Source organism: Rhinolophus hipposideros (genome assembly GCF_964194185.1).
Source record: "Rhinolophus hipposideros genome assembly, chromosome: 7".
In the NCBI taxonomy this organism is placed as follows: domain Eukaryota; kingdom Metazoa; phylum Chordata; class Mammalia; order Chiroptera; family Rhinolophidae; genus Rhinolophus; species Rhinolophus hipposideros.
The window spans coordinates 26,265,777-26,288,322 of record NC_138053.1 but is presented as its reverse complement, the minus strand read 5'-3'; the positions used below and the strand labels follow the sequence as shown (position 1 = coordinate 26,288,322).

At 37.4% G+C, this 22,546-nt stretch overlaps 1 protein-coding gene across 2 annotated transcripts in view; it reads left to right on the top strand.

Moving 5' to 3' along the window:
* Positions 1–22,546, top strand: part of MAN2A1 (mannosidase alpha class 2A member 1) — a 166,153-nt gene that overhangs the window by 43,808 nt on the left and 99,799 nt on the right. For both annotated transcript variants that reach the window (XM_081054556.1, XM_081054557.1), the window contains exon 5: positions 12,804–12,931. In XM_081054556.1, the coding sequence (XP_080910682.1) occupies positions 12,804–12,931 (128 nt within the window). The remainder of the gene's footprint in view (positions 1–12,803; positions 12,932–22,546) is intronic.

Below are 22,546 nucleotides of genomic sequence, written 5' to 3'. Positions count from 1 at the left end.
TTTATTGATTTTTTAACTGTGTTTTGGAGATTTTTCTCAAAGTTTTGTTTTGTTTTGTTTTGTTTTCCCCCTCAGATTCAGTTCTCTGTGGTATGGAGCCTGTTCTTTTCTGGCTTCAAATGCTTGGTTTTAACTATGTTTTTATTACCCTTTAGTTTTGTGTTTTTTATATTGTTGTCTGTGAGTTGAAGTGTTCATCCTTTTTATTCATCCTTGAGCAATAACAGATGTATCCACACTGGGCATTTGTCCTAAAATAGACAGTGTAACTCGCCTCAAATCCCTTCCTTTGCTAACCAAATATTCTGTTTCCTTGCCATGAGTATTAGTTAATACTGGCTGGCCAATATCCATTGCACCAGATTTCCTTTTGGGAAATGGTCTCACTCACATAGAAGTTATATCCTCCATCTTCCTGCTCCAGCTCAGACAGGGCAGCTATGACCTGAGCTCAGCTAATCAATGCATGCTTTTCCAGGGCTTTGAATCTTTAGAGAGTGAAGCGAGGTTGGACAGATGGAAGGAAGGGAAACAGACATGGAGGGAAGGTTGCAGGTCATCCTCACAGCACTGGTGCACTCGTAAGACTCTTCCTGTCCTGTGGCGTGGTCTCTGGGGTCCCCATAACATTGCCTCTTGTTTTCTTCCCCATAACGTTAGCCCTTTGTTAGGTGTGGACTTTTAGTTGTTGTCAGTACTCTGTGTCCGGGACGGTCTCCCAATACATTTCCCTTCCAGTGTCAGTTAGTGTTGCTTGCAAATTAGAAGCCTAGCTGATAAGATTTCTCCTTGGGTCCGTTGTTGGACAGCTGGGTTCTGGAAGATTGCATAAGCAACAGGGACCGCAGCTGGGGAAGATGCCCAGGTTATGAATAGGACTGGCTGAGGGGAAGAAAGGAGCGGGGGCTGTGGGAAGATTGGGAGATCCATGAAGTGTCTGCTCTGTGTCAGGCGAGGCATTCACAATTGACTTTCTGCATTTAGCTTCCTTTTGTGTGGCTTGTAAGCCAGGTAGGAGTAGCCTGTATGAAGGTGCTGCTTCACAGGCTAGGAAAGTCCAGCCACCTCAGAAGGAAACTGGGCTTGCTGCCTTCTGCTTTTGGTAGACTGAGGCCATGCGTGGCTCTGTCCCAGTGTAGCCGCATTAGGGAGCCGCCCTTGGAAGCAGTCAGGGACTGGGGGTGGAGAGGTTCCTACAGGATGGGGCCTCATTAAATACCGTGAGGATGAAGGATGGGAACTGTGATTGTCGCAAGACTCAGCTTTGTTTCGTCCCTTGGCCCTCTGGATTAGCGGTTGTTGCCAGAATCTCTCAGGCTCTTCTCTCTTTATAACTTGGACTCCACGCTGATTTTTCATGCAGGGTGGTTGCAGGTCAGTACTTGTTGAATTCTTTTAGTTTCACCTGCACAGTATCCATCACAAATGCCACTGATTGTATGGCATGAGGATAGCTCCCTTCTCATTCTCCCTGAATGCAAGTTCCTCTCTTTCTTTCTCCCTCTCTCTCTTCAGTTCGCCATTTTACTTAGGTTGGACCATATGAAATTGCTGATATTTAACCACTTTCGATATATAAAAATGGTAATTTTATGTGATTCAACCCAATATTAAGGGTAGAGAATGGTAAGATGTTGCGGGTGGGAATGCAAATTAGAATGTATTGCTTAATCCATTGTTTTACTCAAACTCCTTTGAGAACTTCCATTTTGGCAATGGAAATATTCTGGAATTATATAGGCCTGATCCTTAATGACATCATTTTGCTTGAAGAAAAAACTGTTTCATAACCACCCACATTAGGGCAAATGAGGTTTGTTTCTGGTCAAGCTTTGCTCAAGTCCCCTCCCTTCTAGCTATAACGATTCACTTTTATTTATTTATTATATTTATCTGTGGAACTAGGGTAATAACATTTTTTTCCCTACTTGCTTAAATATTCTTAGTATTTCTTGCCTAAATGTATGTTTTTGGAGAAAACTTAATAGCTGTATAGGCTTGCTCCGTTTATTTAAAATTCTGAGCTTTTACTAAGTGGCATTACTGATAGAATTTTTTTGACTCGTGTAATGCTTATGCAATGGCTTGTTTTTCCTTTTGAAGATGAGACTATGGATTAAATGTCTGTACCTAAATTTGCAAGCTAGCTGTTGGCAGAGCAGAACCTGTTAATTCCAGCAGAGTTCCATGTGAGCTTTTATTATCCCTGAAGAATACCAATTGATTGTGGGAACTTAACAGAAACATAACTCAAATGATCCCCCATAATCTATTCTAGCAATGACGTGTTCGATTCTTCCCCCGGTGGCAGCAGTAGTTAGCTCTGTAAGCTTTTTAAAAATAAAAATCTAGTTAGCTAAACGGAGACCAGTGCAAACATCTAGATTTCTTTGTTTTATTTTTTATTTTTTGTGATTCAAACTAATTTAATCAGTCATAGTCATGGTGCCCACTTGTAACACATATCCAGTGGATTTAAAGAAACTGCCTCTCATTAAATCATCAGCACATTTTCTGTCTGTGCTTGTTTTATTTTGAAAATGACTGGTATGTGAACATCCTTTTTATTTTTTAGGCTTCCTATTTGAATATTTTTTTTTTTACTAAATACAGTTAAATACTGCATGATGTTTATAATACATCAAAATGTGAACCCTTATTCAGAGTCAGGCAGCTGAAACATTAGCCTTAGCATTTCCTTTGACTAGCATGCAGCACATTACATATTCATTTTTCCTCTCTGGGCTCTGAGGCATTGAAACAGTTTTTATATTGCATCTGTTCCTGCTATTGAGACCAGTATTCAGCCAAGAAGCTCACTGGGTTGTTCGATCCTAGAACAGTTTGTGTGTTTGCCAAAGTCTTGACCAGCTTCTCGGTGTGGACTTTTGGTATGAAATAAGGCTCCAAACATGTGCTGGGAGGAAAGGTACCATCCGTTAATAGAGATATTATGTCTTCACTACATTGCTGGATTTCATTGCTTTGCCTAGAATGCAGAGTCTTTATATAATCTTTCTACCATTCTCTTACATCATTTTCCCTAAGTTTATATGCAAGTGAACCTTATACCTATCCTCTTTACTGTCTGTTTCCTTATTGAAGTCAAAGAAATGTTTGAGGTTACTTTCTTAAATAATAGAAATCCAAATGCATTTTGAGTTTCAGTTGAAAAAAAATGTGCCTCTAAAGTTCCTAATGCAGGCTAATGTATTATACATTTTATACAAGTCAGATTTTCTGTGACCAAAGCCGGCTATAAAATTTGCAGTGATGAGAAGTCACAATATGTCTCGTGATGTTCAGGGTAAATGGCAGATTTGGATTGCGTTTAGAGGCTAAAGATACATAGCCTTTCATCAAAGGAATCAAAGCAATGGCACCAGTGTCTAAAATTACTTTAGTTCTAATAGTTGAAGCAGCAGTGTACATTTATTTTAGAAAGTATGTATTCCATCCCCGCCCTCTCCAATCCCAGTTCATCTTGAATGAGGCAGCTCTGCTCTCACTCACCTCATCGGCTGGCTTCTGTTTGCATCACGGATACTAGAAAAGCTGTGAGTGCCTTCTCAGCTGCCTCGTCCCATTAGATGTTTTTTGGTTCTCCGGGAGGATTTCTCTGCAGCATGGACACTGAGCACTCCATCCTCCTTGAGGTTCTTTTCTGTCTTCTGTGACCTGGTCTCTTTGTCTCCTGGTTCTCTTTCTGCATTGCTGAGCATTCCTTTCTCATCACGTCTGATTTCCTCCTCTGTTCTCTTCCTAAATGTCCCTTTTCTTGCCTCTGGGGTAGCACCCTTTGGCTCTCCTCTTCCTGGTGTGTGCGCGTCCACCCTGAGGTTTTAATTCCCAGGTGTTGGGGCTGCTTCCAAATCCAAAGCTTCTACTTCAACACCTTTCTTCCTCCCTAGTTAATGGTAATAGTAACAGCTAACACTTACTGAGTGTTTACTATGTACAGGCATGTTCTAAGCACTTATATGTATTTATTCAGTCAGTGCTACAGTGTTCCCATGAGTTAAGACTCTTTATTATCCTCATTCCACTGTTGAGGAAACTGAAGCAGAGGAGTTAAGGAAAGCACCTAAGGTCCCCCATCTAGTAAGTGTGGCATCAGGACCAGAGCCACGCAGCCTTGACCCAGAACCAGGGCGCTTTACCACTCTGTGCTCTACCATTGGGGCCACATCCCGTCAGTTCCAAAGCCTTGTCAGTTCAGCCTCTTAGTATCTCTACACTCTGACCCCCAGCTCCATCCCTATTATTCTTGTTTCCTCCACCTGGTCTTCCTGTTTCCAGCTGTGCCACGTCCATATGTCCTCAATTTCACCCACAGAGTTAGGTTTCTAACATGGGAGTCTGCCCATGTCTCTTCTTGGCTTTAAATGCTTCAGTGACACTTCACTATCAGAAAGTACAGACCAGTATCCTGCTCATGGCACATACTGGCTTTTGCTCTTGGATTCCTCCCTACTCGTCCCCTCTCCTCTGATCACTTTCTACCTCATACCTCTTAGCCATCTGAGCTATGTAAGTATCCTCACACGTATACTTTTTCCTGCTGCTTAGGAATTTGTCCGAGAGTTCAGCTTAGATTATTTTTGGTTGTTTTTTTTTACTGTGCACCAGATAATTTCAATCCTACACAGTTTTCAAGACTCAGCCGAAATATTACCTCATCTCCAAAGCCTTCTCTTATTTACTCCAACATTCACTCCAGAGATACAGGAGATGAACCCCTGACCTGGTCCCAGCCCTCTGGGCAGAGCAGAGAAGACGTGTAATTAAACGCAGTGCACAATAAAGTGTTTCCTTCTATGGAAGCTAGAAGGGGGTCTTGGAAGGCTTCCTGAAGCAGATGGTATTCAAGCTGCAACCTGAGAGGTGATTAGGACTAGTCAGTTAAGAAGGGGGTGGCAGAGCGTGGGGCAGGAATTTCAGGTTATGAGAGGAGAATTGTGATTATGGGCCAGGGCTTAGCAAAATCCTGGCATGTTCAAACACCTGAAAGAAGTATATTAGGCTTCAAAAGGGTGGGGGAGGATGTGCGTGCAGGGGCCAGATATATATGGTCATCACAGAGACGCAGGTGAAGACGACTGCAAGGTACTATCCCAAATGCTTTAGATTGGCTAAAATCAAAGACTGACAGTACCCAGGGTTGGCAAGGATATGCAACAGTCTCGTATTGCTGGTAGGGTCTGCATCCATGCCCCCCTGAACGCACCTGATCGCATCATACGTTGCTAGTGGGACTGTACAATGGGACAGATCCTTTCTGAAAAGCCACCAAACAGTTTTCCAAGGTTAAACATACATCATGTGACCTAGAAGCTCACTCCTAGAGAAATGAAAACATGCACACAATAGACTTGTATAGACATTTTCATAGCAGACTTTTTCATCATAACTTTAAACAGGAAACAACTCAGATGCCATCAACAAGATGATGGATAAAAATATTATGACATATTCATACAATGGGATACTATTCAGCATGTAAAATAATGAATTCCTGAAATACACAGTAATATAGAGGAATCAAACAAACAAGTTAAGCAAAAGAAGCTTAATATAGAACTGTAAATATTGTATGTTTACATTTTATGAAATCTTAACATTAGCTAAATTGATCTATTGTGATAGAAATCACAATTTCAGAATCTCTGTGTTTTTTTTTGTGTGTGTGTAGTGGGGGCGGGCTGGGGATAAGGTAGGAATTGATTGGAAAGTGGCATGAGATAACTCTCTGAATTGATGGAAATATTTTGTATCTTGTTTTGGGTATATGATTACACGGGTATAAACAGTTGTCAAAATTTATTTAATTGAACATTTGTGTATTGTATATTTTTATATCTCAGAATACTTTACAAAATACAGTATAGCCATAAACATATGTCTATTAACATGGGAAGATATTCATGGTATAGTATTAGGTAAAATAAGTTGGTTAAAAACTGTGCCTATCATAACCCCATATGCATTTATAGTAAGATATTATTCTTTAACCTCTTATGTATTTTCTGATTTATTTTGAATGAGCATTTTATTAAATTTTGTTGGAAAAATAAATGAGAGAATACATAAATATTTGCTATCCAGTGGAGTAGTTAAAGCATATCCTCTATATATTAAAAAACTTGACAGAAACTGTTAATTGAGCCACCTAATACGAGAAATATTCATAAATAAAATTTCATGATTGTTTTAAGCTACAGTTTTGTTAATCTTCAATGCTTAGGAGAAATCAGGGTGTAGCATTTATACTTTAGAAAAAGGTTTACATTTAATTCATTTTTAAATAATAATCTCAAGTATATAAAGGCTACACAATGAAAGGTAAGGACTAACCACTCCTGTCTCCTTGTCATCTGGTTCTTCTCCCAGGAGGCAGCTACTGTGGACCGGACTCTTGTTTATTTTATAGAAATACAGGAAAAGACATACATGTTTACATGTGTGGAAAGACATATACATATGTATTATACTAGTGATAGTATGCCATGTACATTATGCTGGGTTTTTAAAATTATTATTTTTAGATGAGTCTTCTTTTGTGGTAAAATATTCATAACATAAATTTTATTGTTTCAGTGATTTCATGTGTACCATTTAGTGGCATTAAGTACATTCACATAGTTGTGCAACCACCGCTATCATCCATCTCCAGAACTTTTTCCTCTTCCCAAACTGAATCTCTGTATCCACTAAACAACTTCTTATTCCCTCTCACCTTGGCACCTGGCAGCTGCCATTCTACTTTCTGTCTCTCTGACTCCTCTAGGTACCTTTTATAAGAGGAATCATACAATATTTGTCTTTTCATGTCTGGTTCATTTCATTTGGTTTAATGTCTTCAGGGTTCATCCATGTTGTAGCATGTGTCAGAATTCCCTTTCTTTTAAAGGCTGAATAATACTCCATTGTATGAATGTACCACATTTATTTATCCTTTTATGCATTGATGGACATTTGGCTTTTTGGCTATTGTGAATAATGCTGTTATGAATATGGGTGTATAATATCTGTTCTAGTCCATGCTTTCTATTCTTTTGTGTGTATACCCAGAAGTGGAATTGCTAGATCGTATGGTAATTCTGTGTTTAATTTTTTAAGAGAACCCCCGTAATACTGTTTTCCATAGTGGCTGCACCATTCTACATTCCCACCAACGGTGCACAAGGTTTCCAGTTTCTCTACATCGTCATCAACACCTTTTGCTGTTTCTTTTTTTGTTTGTTTTTTGTTTTTTGATAATAGCCATGCTAATAAATGTTGTACCATGCATTTTAAACTTATTATGTCTTAGAGAACCTTTTAGGAAAGAGGCACCCCTTTCTTTTTATAGGTTTAGTAAGTATTTTATGAGTGGGTTTTAATTTAAATACTTTGAATTGATGTAATTTAATTTCTGGTTTTTTGCAAATGCATTGAGTATATCTTTAGTGTATACAATGCTTTTACATATTTTTACATTTTTATGTATTTTCTGACTTTGAATGAGCATGGACAAAAGCATATATATATATATATATATATATATATATATATATATATATATATATAAAATTTGGCAGTATTGACAGCAATATGTGAAAATACCCATTTCCATACATCTTTGATATCACAATTTGTTGTATAGCTTTTTGATCTTTAAAATATGATGGGTGAAAAGCAGATTCTCATTGAAGTTTCAATTTTCATTTCCTTATGGTAAGGTTAAATTTTTTTTCATTTCAGGAACCAGTTATTCCTGAAATAATCTGCTTTGTATTCTTTATTCCTTTTTCTTTTGGATTATCTGTACCCTTTTCTTAGAGTTTTGTACTAACAGGAAAACATGTGATTTCTATCCTCACGGAGCTTAACAGTAATTTGAAGGAAAAAGTAAACATACAAATGTAATTAAATTTTGTGATAAGTGCTACAAAAGAAAGTTTTGGATTTTATGAAAGATGACAGCTTGGGTGGGATTTGGGTGGGATGTGGTGGCCAGGGAAAGCTCCTAACAGATCCGTAAGAGCCACCAAAGCAAATGTTGGGAGGGGCAAGCATTTCAGGCAGAAAAAGCATGGACGGTGGACTGAAAGAAGGAGGTATGGCTGCAATGATATGAAGAAGAAATGGTGAGAGATGACTAATTTGCCATCAGTTCCTCATACTATCACCAACAATATTCAATGACTTTCCCCAATTATCATGTGAGGGGTTTTAAAACAAATCTTATTTTAACCTTCATGTTAGATATTCTTTATGAGAGGCATATGAATCAGGTTATGTAAAAATCAAATGTGGATTTTATGAAAGGCTATTAATTGATTCATTGAAAGCCTCTATCTTTTTAAATTTTCCATTTAACAATTTTTTTAAGAATGAATCCCTGTATGTCATCTTGTATTATTTCATATTTCCCCAGATGTGTGATTACAAATTCAACTCGTTTTCTCATGTGAAATTAATTTGTGATTCTTTGAAGTTCACTAAATGATGCATTGTTTGCTACTAAGTTATCTGTAACAATTTTCCCATTAGGGAAAAAAGCTCTTTGAGTAGTCTATCTTTCTCTGTGTGTCCAAATTCCAAATGTCTGATGAATCCACATAGGGGAAAAAGTGACACTTATAAACTGATTTGCAGCTTCTTATACTTGGCAGTAAATTCTTAAGTGTAATTCTGCATCTTAGGCAGAGTGAGCTGTGACAAATATCCTCAGCTTAATTTTAATCAGTTGTTTTCTAAGCTTTTTATACCAAGTTCCCCAGCAATGAAATAGTAGAAACATGGAGGTACGTGATGTCTTCACCAGTAGTTACAAGTTAGTTATTTTAAAAAGGGAAAAAGTGTTGTTAATTTTAAAAGTTAGTGCCTATTTTCCTATTTTCTGGATTTACTACATTATACATATACTCCTTTCCCTTGCCTTCCGTGTCTTTTGCTTCTAGATCTCATGTTTATTAGCAACATTAGGGAAAGTATACATGTGAAAAAGTTTGCCAAAAATCAGAGAGTCTCCTGCTAGAAACTAAGCAATAGACCCTACAGGGTAGGCACATCTTTTTTGATCTTGTATTCCCCTGATTATCACAGAGAAATAGCCCAACTAGTGCTTGTTGAACACTAAATGAATGGAAATACTTGGAAGCAATTGTATTTGCCCTAAGTAACTTTTTCTGTAGGTATAAGCATTTCCCATTACTTACTTGATTTTTTAAAAAAATTATTAAAGTCTCGAATGTACAGTTGAAATGTCTTAATTTTGTACTCATCAGATTGCTTGCTAACAATAACGATTTTAAATATGGTACTTTTTTTGTAGTCTAACATAGCTTTTCTGTTATTGCTTCTAAATATTTTTTCAACTATTTCCTGAGGTGTTGTTGCTGTAAGACTGCCAGTCCTACTTTTTGTTTCTGTCACTAAAGGATGATGATCATTGCTGTGTTTCCCAGTCATTAGGGGAACAATTTCCTTATGTTTCCTTGGATCTTTTTGTTTATCATTCATCAAATCCTTCATAAATGCTTACCACATATGTTCTGGAATACAGGGAAATGTATTGCAAATTTGTGTACCTCTGCAATTTCATGTTTTCCTGCCTGGAAGAATCTTCTGGCTTGATTATCAGCTACTTTTTGCTATTCTTATTTAGGGTTCAAAGAGTGATAGACTAGGAAGGACAGGTAGTTCAGTGAAATAGTGGTATGGACTAATTTGATTATTCAGCCAGGTGTCTGGTTATTGTCACATTGCTTCATATTTTAAATCACATTGTCTGTTTTCGTTCATTAGGTTTCTGTTCTGCCTATTATGGCAAGAAAAACTAAAACCTATGTTCCTTCTGGCCTGCTATGATTGATGCCGTCATTTATGTCTGTTGCGACCTACTCATGCAATTTTTCTTAAAACACCAGTGTACTCTTTCAAAATAGTAGTCCCCTGGCTTCCACCACATCCTATTGTGGCTTTCTTATGAGCTTGTTTTAAATCACTCTGAAGTTTAAAAAAAAAAAAAACAAAAAAAACCACACACACACAACCAAAAACCAACCAAGCAAAAAACTATAATTCATTCTTTCCCTCTAATTTGATGGCTACTTTAATTCATTCTTTCCCACTAATTTGATGGCTACTTTAATAATATAAATATTTAAAAAATTTATTCCTCAACCTTCCTTCTCACCTTAGCCCCACTGTGTGCACTAATACCCCAGGAGACACCTGGAATTAAAACCTTAAGCACACATGCTTTAATCCTTTGTTCTGTCTCTAGTCATTTCCTAATTCCCATGATGCTTTTTCATGAGAAAGCTCTTCTTTTCCTCACCTTCCCTATTTTCCTACCACTACCATATTCTAGATCATATCATCTTATACCTAGATTATTTAACTCCTCTCTAACTGGCCTTTCCTGTGCAATTAGTTTTGCATATGCCTGTGAGTTTAATATAAAAACTTTAAGTAAACATAATTTTAAGCTGAGAGTCTCATTCCTTCCTTCCTTATTCATCTAACAACTATTAAGAGTGCCCATTATATGCCAAGTATGCTTCGCAGTGCTGAGCATGGAAAAAACAATGAAATAGTTCTAATGGTGGGTGGGATGAAGAAGAAGAGAGAGGAGACATATGAATTACAGTAATTTTAGTTTGTGATAAATGCTAATGTGTGGTAGAATGTGAGGGTACAGTGGCAGTGTTAGTTTAAGTTGGATGCCAGGGCCACTTTTCCTTGTAGGTTATATTTGAGTTGGGACATGAGGACATCTGGGATCACCCAGGATGAGAAAGACAGAAGAGAAAAAAAGTCAACAGCTAAGAAAATTCTGGAAAACATTTTAATGAGTTGGAGGGTTCTTATGCCTCCCCCCAAACAATTGGCAACATAGTCCTTAAAGTAACCATTATGCACGTGTAAGAACTCACTACAGGATCCCAGTAGCATCTCAGGCATCATGGAGAGGGGAAAGGGCTAGTTATTCACAAATGGAGGTGGGAAAATTAGTTGCTGTCTATAGTGTGTGCGATTCTTTGCTTGGTGGGCTGTTTCTTGGAGCCCATTCTTGCCTATGGGACTGGGATTATGTAGCAAAATAAAACTGATGGAGATGAAAAATGCCATAATTGGTGTGCCTTTTATTTTAATTTTCAGATTTCTTACTCTGTAGTTTCTATTTTCTATTTAAAAGCTGCAGCGAATTTGTTTTGACCAATGTATTTCTGAAACTTTCCAAGAGCTCTGTATATTGGGATATTGAGATAAGGAAATCAAGTTTCTGTATTTGATGGCCAGAGATTAAATCCCAAATCTGTCCTAACATCTCAGGCTTCCTAGTATTGGCCATAAGGCATAAAAGGGGGGCGGGGGGGTTGGTCCATGGTCTCCAGAGTGCAGTTAAATCAGGCAGTCACTAGCAAGATAAAAAAAAAAAGAACCAAACAGGAGCAAAGTTCCATTGGCAGTAAGAGCAGGACAAAATAGTCTTGGATTTAGTTGTGCTATTAAAGAACTGCGATTTTTAGAAATTTCCAGCTTCTTTATTATAAGTTCTTGATTTGGGCCTGTAAGAATCTGAGGTTTGACTGGGTATTTGGGTTTCTTTAAACATTATAATGAGCCGTCATATTCTCCGTGTGAAATTACATTAATTGGTGATTCCCATGGCAGTACAGATTTAATTAACGTTTTAAAAATTTTATACAAGGAATTATTCATTCATTCATTTTTAGAAATTGTGTCCATTATCTACTCTGTCACTGGTTATGTGATCATGCATATGTTTGAGTAAGTCAGATGTTTTGTTAGAGCTGTGGCTTCTGTTACAGGCTTTGTAGGGAAATATTTATCTATCTTTAAAGGTTCTGGTCAGCCTCAATTAAATTTGGCTTGGTACTTGGCTGTTAGCGGTAGGTATCCAGTGATGTGTATCCTTATTAAAGCCCCTTTTCTTTCTGAAATTTTACTCCGTTTTCCAAACCATTGTATTGTAAACTGACAAGTCTGTGGCACTTAAAATGTTTCCTTCAGGTACTTCAAATTTTTAACTTTGATATATTTTTTTTCCTTTACAGAGGAAGATGTCTTCTTATAGCAATTCAATTTTTCTAGGGCTAGAGGTCCAGTTAACTTGTATGGAATTATGGCAAAGGATTGCCTAATGGACAGATAATGATAATGTTAGAGCTTTCCACTCAATAATGAAAAATAAACTATATAGCCTACAGTTTAACTGTATCTAGAGCAAAGTGCTTTTTAATGTTTTCTGTATTCCCAGAGGCATGTGACATTTACCACCTGTACCTTTATTGCTGTTACTTTTGTGTGGTTTGAATGATTAACTTACCAGTGTCAGAAGGACTAAAATAAATATTGATTTTTCAATATAAAGGTATTGAAACAAATATCACGCTTAAAATGACAGTCATCTAGTAAACACTCATCAAGCGTATACATTTTGTAAAGTACTTTGTTAGGCGCTCTGCAAGATTTAGAAATAAATTTGATGTGTCGCCAGCCATCAGGAATCTTTGAGGTTGTGTATGATATTATATCTTTATGAAAAGAAACTTCCAAACTGACCTGCATGACTTTGCCTAAGGAGGAGGGGTCATCTCAGACAGTTTATTAAGGGTGTTTTGTCACCAGAGTCCTAAAGTGGACATTCATTCACTGGTTTAAAAAAAATGTTTTAACAACTAGTGTAATAAATATTGGTTATATTTAACGGTTGTCCCTAATGTTTATGCTGTTTCTAATTTGATCTTTTCTTATCTATTAATGTAGACTCTCTATTTTCTCCCTAGTTTACTAGAAAATGGTCAGTTTGAAGTTGTGACAGGTGGCTGGGTTATGCCTGATGAAGCTACTGCACATTACTTTGCCTTAATTGACCAACTCATTGAAGGACATCAGTGGCTGGAAAAAAATCTAGGTATGTATTGATGTCTTTCCTCTTCATGTGGACTACTTTGGGCGGTTAATTTTGGGGAATGTGAAGGGAATGCTCTTTTATTTTTTTAAATAATTTTCCCAATACTAATAATTTTTGAATAATTTATCCTTCATTAATTTATGATTAATGAAGTTCTTTGATCATAAACTGAGTTACATAAATACAACAGGGCCCTTTTATGGTCATATACCTTGTTTAATCCATTATTTTATCTATTAATTTTACCTGTTATTTTTATTAATTGGAATTTTTTTCCTAAAATCCCACTGGGATTTTAATTATATAAATTAAAACTCTTGGTTATAAGAGGCAGAAACTTAATTTACTAGCTTAAGGGGGATAAAAAGAAAGCAAGAAAGAAAGGTATTAGTTTTGGTCATTGAGAATTCCAGATGTAAAGTAGTTTTAGGTAAGGTTGGATTCAGGGGATTCAGAGTACGTTGTCTGGGCGCTGTCTCTTCTGTCTCTGCTTGTTTTTGCCTGGCTTTAATCTTCCCCTGAACCTCTTCACATGGTGAGTAAGGTGGCCGTAGGCAATTAGGACTCTCATCTTCCTAGTCTAACAACCAGGAGGAGTTTGCCTTTAATACCTTACCTAATTGGCCCAGTTTGGGTCAGGTGCTTATTTCTGAGCCAGTTACTGTGGCCAGAGGTATAGGAGCGGAAATCACAGAGGCCTAGTCAGTTCGGTGGAAATGATCATGGGGAAGAAGGGTCTGTGGAGGGCAGAGTCAGCCTCGCCTGAGCCACGTGAATGGAGGAGGGGCCCTCCGTGGTGAGGGAGCGATCTGTTATCATTGCACTGGTAAAATCAGATGTTCTCTACAATTCATGGCAACATGAGGCTTCGGCTGATGGAATTCTTTGTGATATCTAATATTTGAATTCTGTAACATGGTATGTAATTCCTTTGAAATATTTTGTATCTCAGTTCAATTTTGTAGTTCTGTGTTGTAAGAACCATGTTGCTTTTAATTGACGTTCATTCTAGATATTTTATTATTTAAATATTTTTTCTACATTAGAGATAAAATTCCTGCCGTTCCCATTCATTTTTTCTTTTTCTTTTGGAATAGTTTCAAACTTAAAGAAAAGTTGAAAGAATACTATAAAGAACTTCCATAAACCCCTCAACCACATTCACCAATTATTAAAATTTCTACATACTTGCTTTTCTTTCTCTCTTTGAATGTTGTTGAGATTGTTGTTATTATTAGAGTAAGTTACAGATATCATATCTGAGCAGAAAAGAGGTAACATAGGTCTGAAACTGCTATATTTAGAAAAGTCTTGCCTGCAAGTTTGGCCCTTGGCTGGTGTCTGGGACTTGGATTTCCCTAAATGCTAAAAGTGACTTGCGGTGTTTAAATTGTTTGTAGAAAAAGCGTAGTTTATGCTAAATTATTGTTTTCCTTCTGGGAGTCTAGAATCTCAATATGTGCTAGGCAGATGGGGTTGCCTACATGATCAGCCCCTGATGAAAACCTTGGACACTGTCTCTCAAGAGCTTCCTTGGTTGACAGCATTTCATATGTTGTCACAATTTGGTGCTGGAGGAATTAAATGTGTCCTGTATGAGTCCACAGGGATAGGACACTTAAAATCTTATTCTTGGTTTCCTGTGGATTGTGCCCTATGTGCCTGTTCCCTTTGCTGACTTGGCTGTGTAGCCTTCCACAGTAATAAATCATAGCTGGGAGTAAAACTGTATGCCAAGTCCTGTGAACTTTCTTAACAAATCACTAACCAGGGGCGTGGACTTGGGGACTTCCTGCACAGGGCCACTTCTCTAAGCCGAAAATATTCTAAGCTAAGAATATTCACTTTATGAACCTTGGTATCTGTGCTTTTTTTACTTTTATGTTTAGTTTTTATTGATATATAATTTATATGCAGTGCAACATATGAATCTTAACTGTAGAGTTTCAGTTCTGAAAAATGTATGTACCCATTTAACCCCCATTTTCATCACTCCACAAAATTCCTTATTTTCCTCAACTGTGCCCCTGCAGCCAACTGCTTTCCCATTTCTATCACTGGAAATTATTTTTGCCTATTTAAGAGCTTCATATACTATATGGAGTAACTTTTGGATCTGGCTTCTTTTGCTCAGCATAAATTTTTTTCTTATAAGTGTATTGTTTCACATATCATAAAATTCACCCATTTGAAGTGTATATAGTTCAGTAGTTTTTAGTATATTTGCAGAGTTGTGCAACCATCACCACCGTTTATTTTGGGGACTCTTTCAACATCCCCAAAAGAAACCACTTATTTATTAATAGTCACAGCCCTTTCTGACTCCTCCCTTCCCTGCGACAAGCTTAGGCGATCACTAATCTGCTTTTTATATATATATGGATTTGACTATTCTGGACATTTCACATAAATGGAATCATACAGTATGGCTTTTGTGACAGGTTTCTTTCACTTGGCATGACGTTTTCAAGATTCATCCATGATATAGCATGTATCATGTATTCAGCTTCACTTTTGATAGCTGAATAATATTCTGTTTGGATAGACATTTGTTTGTCCATTCTTCAGTTGATGGCCATATGGATTGTTCCCCTTTTGATTATGAATAGTGCTGCTATATACATTTGTGTAAGTTTTTGTGAGGACATATGTTTTCATTTCTTCGGGGTATATTCCTAGAAGTGGAATTGCTGGGTCATATGATAACTCTATATTTAGCATTTTGAGAAGCTGCCTAATTGTTTTCCAAAATGGATGTGCTATTTACACTCTGACCAGCAATGTATGAGGTTTCTAATTTCTCCACATCTTCAACATTTGTTACTGTCTCTTTTTATTTTAGCCATACTAGTGTGTGTGAAATGGTATTTTATTATGACTTTCATTTGCATTTTCCTAAGATTAATGATGTTAAGCATCTTTTCATGTGTATATTGGCTATCTGTATATCATCCTTGGAGAAATGTCAATTCAAGTCATTTGCCTACTTTTTTAAAAATTTATTTGGGGTGACAATTGTTAGTAAAATTACATAGATTTCAGGTGTACAATTCTGTATTACATCATCTATAAATCCCATTGTGTGTTCACCACCCAGAGTCAGTTCTCCTTCCATCACCATATATTTGATCCCCCTTACCTTCATCTCCCACCCCCCACCCCCTTACCCTCTGGTAACCACTAAATTATTGTCTGTGTCTATGAGTTTTTGTTTCTCATTTGTTTGTCTTGTTCTTTTGTTGTTTTTGGTTTATATACCATATATGGCCTTCGATAAATGAATGGATAAAGAAGTTGTGGTATATGTACACAATGGAATACTATTCGGCGGTAAGAAAAGATGAAATAGGAACATTTGTGACAACATGGATGAATCTTGAGAGTATGATGCTAAGCGAAATAAGTCAGACAGAAAAAGCAGAGAACCATATGATTTCACCGATGTGTGGTATATAAACCAAAAACATTTGCCTACTTTTATTTATTTATTTATTTATTTATTTATATTAGTTTCAGGTGCACAAGACAAGGTAATACTTAGACGTTCATCATTTATATCCCTCACACTGTGGACCCCCGTCCTCCTCTCCCCCCCATCCACTATCCCTCCGACATCGCACCGAACCATCATATTATATATATTAAATTATAGTTGGCATTCATTATTGTTTAGCTTCCTGTGTACAGTGCTGTGATCAGGCATCTACAGCATCCCTGAGGTGGTCTCCCAAATGGGACACGTGTCCATCGGATACCCTACAAAATCTTTACAACATATTGATTACATTCCCAAAATTAACTTTCAAAAACCCTGAGACCATTTTGTGGTTACCTACTGTTTTCTAATCCCCTCACCTTCCTCTTTATCCCCACCCACCCCCATCTAACAACCCTCAGTTTTTCTTCTTTGTCCCCAAAACTGTTTCCGATTAGTTCATTAACTTATTCTTTTCTTTAGATTCCGCATATAAGTGAGATCATGCGGTACTTTTAAAATTGGGTTCTTTGTCTTTCCATTGTTGACTTGTAAGAATTCTTTATATATTCTTGATGCACGTTCTTTGTCAGATAATGATTTTCAAATATATATATTTTTTAATTCTGTGGGTTGTCTTTTCAGTTTCTTGAAGGTGTGCTTTGATGCACAAATTTTAATTTTGATGAAATCCAATTGACTTTTTCTTTTGTCACTTGTATTTTTAGTGTCGTATTTAACAAACCATTTTCTAACCTAAGGTCATGAAGATTTACTCCCGTGTATCTCTTTCTGAGCTTTATGATCTTACATTTAGATAATGAACACAATTGAGAATTGGAGTTTCTTCTTATTGTAGTTTTGGCCGAAAATAGTGTTCTCAATTTTGTTTTATAAATAGTTTACAACAACGTATTATTTTGGAGACTTAGTCCATTTGGTTACGTGTGGGTTTATTTCTGGGCTCTGTATTCTGTTTTATTGATCTGTGTATCTGTTTTTATGCCAATACCATTCTGTTTTGATTACTGTAGCCTTGTTTGATATCAGGTAGCATGATACCTCCAATTTTATTCTTCTTTCTCAAGATTGCTGTGTCTATACGGGGTCTATTGGAGTTCCATATTAATTTTAAGATTATTTGTTCTAGTTCTGTGAAAAATGTCATTGGTATTTTGATAGGGATTATATTGAATTTATTGAACACTTTGGGTAATATAAGCATTTTAATAATGCTAATTCTTATCCATGAGCATGGTATATGCTTCCATTTAGTTGTAGCTTCTTCAGTGTCTTTCTTCAGTATCTTATAGTTTTCTGAGTGTACGTCTTTTACCTCCTTGGTTAAATTTATTCCTAGGGTTTTCTTTTTGTGTGTGTGTGTGTGTGTGTGTGTGTGTGTGTGTGTGTGTGTGTGTGTTTGATGCCATTGTAAATAGAATTTTTTTTTAATTTCTCTTTCTGACTTCATTATTGGTGTATAAAAATGCAACTGATTTCTGAATATTCATTTTGTATCCTGCTACTTTGCTGAATTTATCATTTCTAATAGTTTTTTGGTGGAATCTTTTTGGTTCTATATATGTAGTATCATGTCATCTGCAAAGAATGACAGTTTTACTTCTTCCTTTCCCATTTGGATGCCTTTTATTTTTTATTGTCTGATTACTGTGGCTAGGAATTCCAGTACTATGTTGAATAAAAGATGTGAAAATGGGAATCCTTCTCTTGTTCCTGATCTTAAGGAGGACACTTTTGGCTTTTCCCCATTCAGTATGATGTTAGCTAAAGGTTTGTCGTATATGTTCTGTATTATGTTGAGTTATGTTCTCTCTATTCCCACTTTGCTGAGAGTTTTTGTCATAAATGATGCTGGATTTTGTCAAACCCTTTTTCTGCACCTATTGATACGATCATATGATTTTTATCTTTCATTTTGTTTATGTGGTGTATCACGTTAATTGATTTGTGGATATTGAACCAACCTTGCCTCCCAAGAATAAATCCTACTTGATCATGGTGTAGGATCTTTTTAATGTATTGCTGAGTTCGGTTTGCTAGTATTTTGTTGAGGACTTTTACATCCTTGATCATCAGCCTATAATTTTCTTTTTTGTCATGTCTTTGGTTTGGGAATCAGGGTAATTGTGGCCTAGTAAAATGGGCTTGTGAGTTTTCCCTCTTGAATTTTTTGGAGGATAGGTGTTAATTCTTCTGTGAATGTTTGGTAAAATTCACCCGTGAAGCCATCAGGTCCAGTACTTTTGTGTGCTAAGAGTTTTTTTTATTACTGATTTGATTTTGTTAGTAGTAATTGATTGGTTCAGATTTTCTGCTGTTTCCTTTTGATTTTCTGCCTGGAATATCTGTACATTGGTGTCAATGGGGTGTTAAAGTCCCCTACAAGGATTGTATTACTATCGATCTCTCCATTTGTGGCAGCCAATACTTGCTTTATATATTTAGGTGCTCCTGTGTTGAGTGCATAAATGTTTACAAGGGTTATAGCCTCTTGTTGGATTGATCCTTTTAATATTATGAAATGTCCCTCTTTGTCTCTTATTAGAGCCTTTGTTTTAAAGCTTAATATGTCTGGTATAAGTATTACAACTCCAGATTTTTGTTTGTTTCCATTCTCACATCTTTTTCCATCCCTGTACTTTTAGTCTGTCTTTCAATCTGAGTTGGGTGTCTTGTAAACAGCATATGTATGGGTATTGTTTTCTTATCCATTCAGCTACCCTATCTTTTGATTTCTTTTACATTTAAAGTTCTTGTTTATAGATTTGTAGTTATTGCCATTTAATTATTCATATTTTTTAATCTTTCAAAGTCCCTTTAACATTTATTGTAACATTTATTGGTTTGGTGGTGATGAACTCTTTTAGCTTTTCCTTGTCTGGGAAGCTCTTTATCTTTCCTCCAATTTTAAATGATAGCCTTGCTGGGTAGAGTAGTCTTGGTTGTAGATCCTGGCTTTCCATCACTTTGAATATATCTTGCCAATCCCTTCTTGCCTGCAAAGTTTCTGCTGAGAAATCAGGTGACAGCCTTATGGGAACTCTCTTGTAGGTTGCTAACTTGCCTTTCTCTTGCTTCTTTCAAGATTCTGTCTTTGTCTTTAACTTTTGCCATTCTAATTATAATGTGTCTTGGTGTGGGCCTGTTTGAGCTCATCTTATTTGGGACTCTCTGCACTTACTGGACTTGTGTGTATATTTCCTTCACCAGGTTAAGAAATTTTTCAGTTATTATTTCTTCAGCTAGGCTCTCAATCCCTTGTTTTCTCTCTTCTCCTTCTGGTACCCCTATGATGCAAATATTATACTTTATGTTGTCCCAGAGGTCTCTTATTAAACTATTCTCTCTCTCTCTCTCTCTCTCTCTCTCTCTCTCTCTCTCTCTCTCTCTCTCTCTCTCTCTTTTTATTTTTGCTGTTCTGATTAGGTGTTTTCTGCTACCTTGTGTTCCAAATCGCTGATTTGATCCTGTGCTTCATCTAGCCTGCTGGTGATTCCTTCTAGTATGTTCTTCATTTCAGTTATTGTAGTCTTTATTTCTGACTGGTTCTTTTTATGGTTTCTGTATTCTTCTTTATGCTTACTATATGTTTGTTGAAGTTCTCACTGAGTTCATCTATTCTATCCCTAAGTTTATGGAGCATCCTTATAACCATTGTTTTGAACTCTGCATCTGGTAGATTGCTTGCCTCCATTTCGTTTAGTTCTTCTTCTGTAGTTTTTTCCTCTTCTTTCATATTTCTTTGTTTCCTCATTTTGGCTGCCTCTCTCTGTTTCTGTGTATTAAGTAGCTCTGCTACATCCCTTAGTCTTGGTTGGGTGGCCTTATGTAGTCAGTGCCTTGAGGAGCCCAGTGGTGCAATCTCCCTGGTTCCTGGTGCTGAGTACTCCCTTGTACACTCCCTTTAAGTGTCCCTTGTTTGGATTGTGTGTGCCCCCCGTAATAGTTGAGCCTTGGTTGCTGTTGGTACGTGAGTGGGTGGGATTGAGCCTCAGGATGACTGGCTGTGGGGTTTGGCCCCATCCACAGCTTACAGGCTGCTCTGCAGGGGGCTTACCTTACAGAGTTGGATTCGTCCCAGCAGTCTCTGGTGACTGCTGAGACCACCTTTTGGGTTTGCTGTTTGTGGGTCTAATTTGGGTGATGCTCTGCTGTGTCCTGATACCGACTTCCAGGTATGTTAGTTCTGGGGCTTCTTGAGACAGGCTCTGGTCCAGGCCCAGGTCAGCCACTGCCTCTGACCGGCTGGGTATTATCTGTAGGAGCTACAAAGTGATCCATGGTTAGTCACTTCCTATGCGGGACTTAGAGGTGTGTGAGAGGGCGTGATATGAACAGAGAATGTCTGCCACCAGTGCCGGGCCTGGGGTAGCTCCACAAAAAGCCAGGACACTCCAAAGCCTGCTGACACCTGCTGGATTCCTTAAGGTTCAGCCACAATAAAGCCTTATGCAATACACGAATTGGGTGAAGTGCGGTCTCAGGAAGTCATCAGGATGAGGTGAGTCGTGTTGTAGGTTGATGTAGCTTCTGGTTTGGCTCCAGTGCTGAGCCTGGAGTTACTCAGTAAAAGTCTCAGAGCACACACCAAGGTCAGCGCCCCCCCCCCCCCCCCGGGCCCATGTATCCCAAGAGTTGTCCAAGAAAGACTGTAGTCAGGCCCCAGGCTGGCTGTTGTCCGAGAATGTGCCTCTGGTGTTGTGGGAGTTGGATGGCCTATGGTCCCAGGGAGTCACCAGGGTGGAGCGACACAGCTCACCACGTCAGTGCAGATTCAGATTTGGCCATGCGGGGAAGGACTCAATACAGGAAAGATAGTACCGAACTACTGGTTGCACAGGAGGAGGCTTTAGAGGTCCAGATATGATCTAAGGTATGCTCATTGGTACTAAAGTGTTATTGTAAGTAGGCCCTCCTAGTGCACTGATCTAGGAAATGTGTGTGTGTGTGTCTGTGTGTTAAAAACCAGAAGTTAATATTGGTATCTCCTGTTTCAATTCAGTATCATAGGGTACATTTCAGTCTCCCACATTTATGTTTTTTGGAGGTAAATTACGTATGTGAAATGCACAAATCTTATGTGGTCAGTTTTTTGACTTCCAATACATATTCTTGGTCCTCTGAGAGTTCTGACTTTTCCTTCTCGGTCTTCTTTGCTGATTTTCCATTTTGGTGTTCATCTGCACTATTGTTCTATACAGCTCTTCCCACTGCTGTTTTTGTTACTCTGTGTTACATCTATTTGCATGATAGTGTCTGAAACTAGAGTCAGAACCACGATTAACTCAGTTTTGTAGTCCTGGGGCCTCTCATACTCTTAGGAATATATGGAAGGTCTTAAACAGGTATTTGAAAAAAAAGAACTGCACACAGTAATATTTTTTTATGCCGATTTCTAAGTTGTATGTAGAAGCTTTCTTTGAGAATCCTGAAAAAATAAAAGATTCTACTTATATAATACCAAATGAATAATCGTATCAATTCTAATCTGTACATTTGTTTATTTTTTGCATTTTACCCCCTGTGAAATTGAGATATATCTTTAGTTGGTGGCTGTTAATATTGGTGAAGTCAGGTATATAAATTCCATTTACATCTTCTAGGTAGAAAGGAAGCACCAGCATCAAAATATATAAAGATTTAATGAAATATGGTACAGTTATTTTGGCCAGTTCAGCCACTGTATAATAAGATGATTTGGAATAATTTTAAGGACTAAAATGCAGCCTAAAAGTTTCTTAATGCTGGAATTAGGGAGTACGGGTTGAAATGAGTTTGCTTACTTATCTTTATTACATAACAGTGAATTGCTGGGTTATCCAGCTCCCAGAAAAAAAAAAAAAAAACAAAAACGAAAAAAAACAACAGATCTAAGAGGAAGGTCTTGATTCTGTTTGTTTCTCTAGCTGTATTGGATGGCAGTAGCTTTCTAATGTCTATAGATGGCAGAATGCTTATTTCAGCTCTAAATGATTAACCTCTGGTGTGATTTCCCCTGCCTGGGAGGACATCGCCTTGTCAGAATCTTCCCTTTTAGGGAGTCCTGTTGGGAGTGCTCCTAAAGGTAATGCTGGTCAGCTCCTTTGTCTTAGAACTCTGGAGACCATAGAACTCTGATG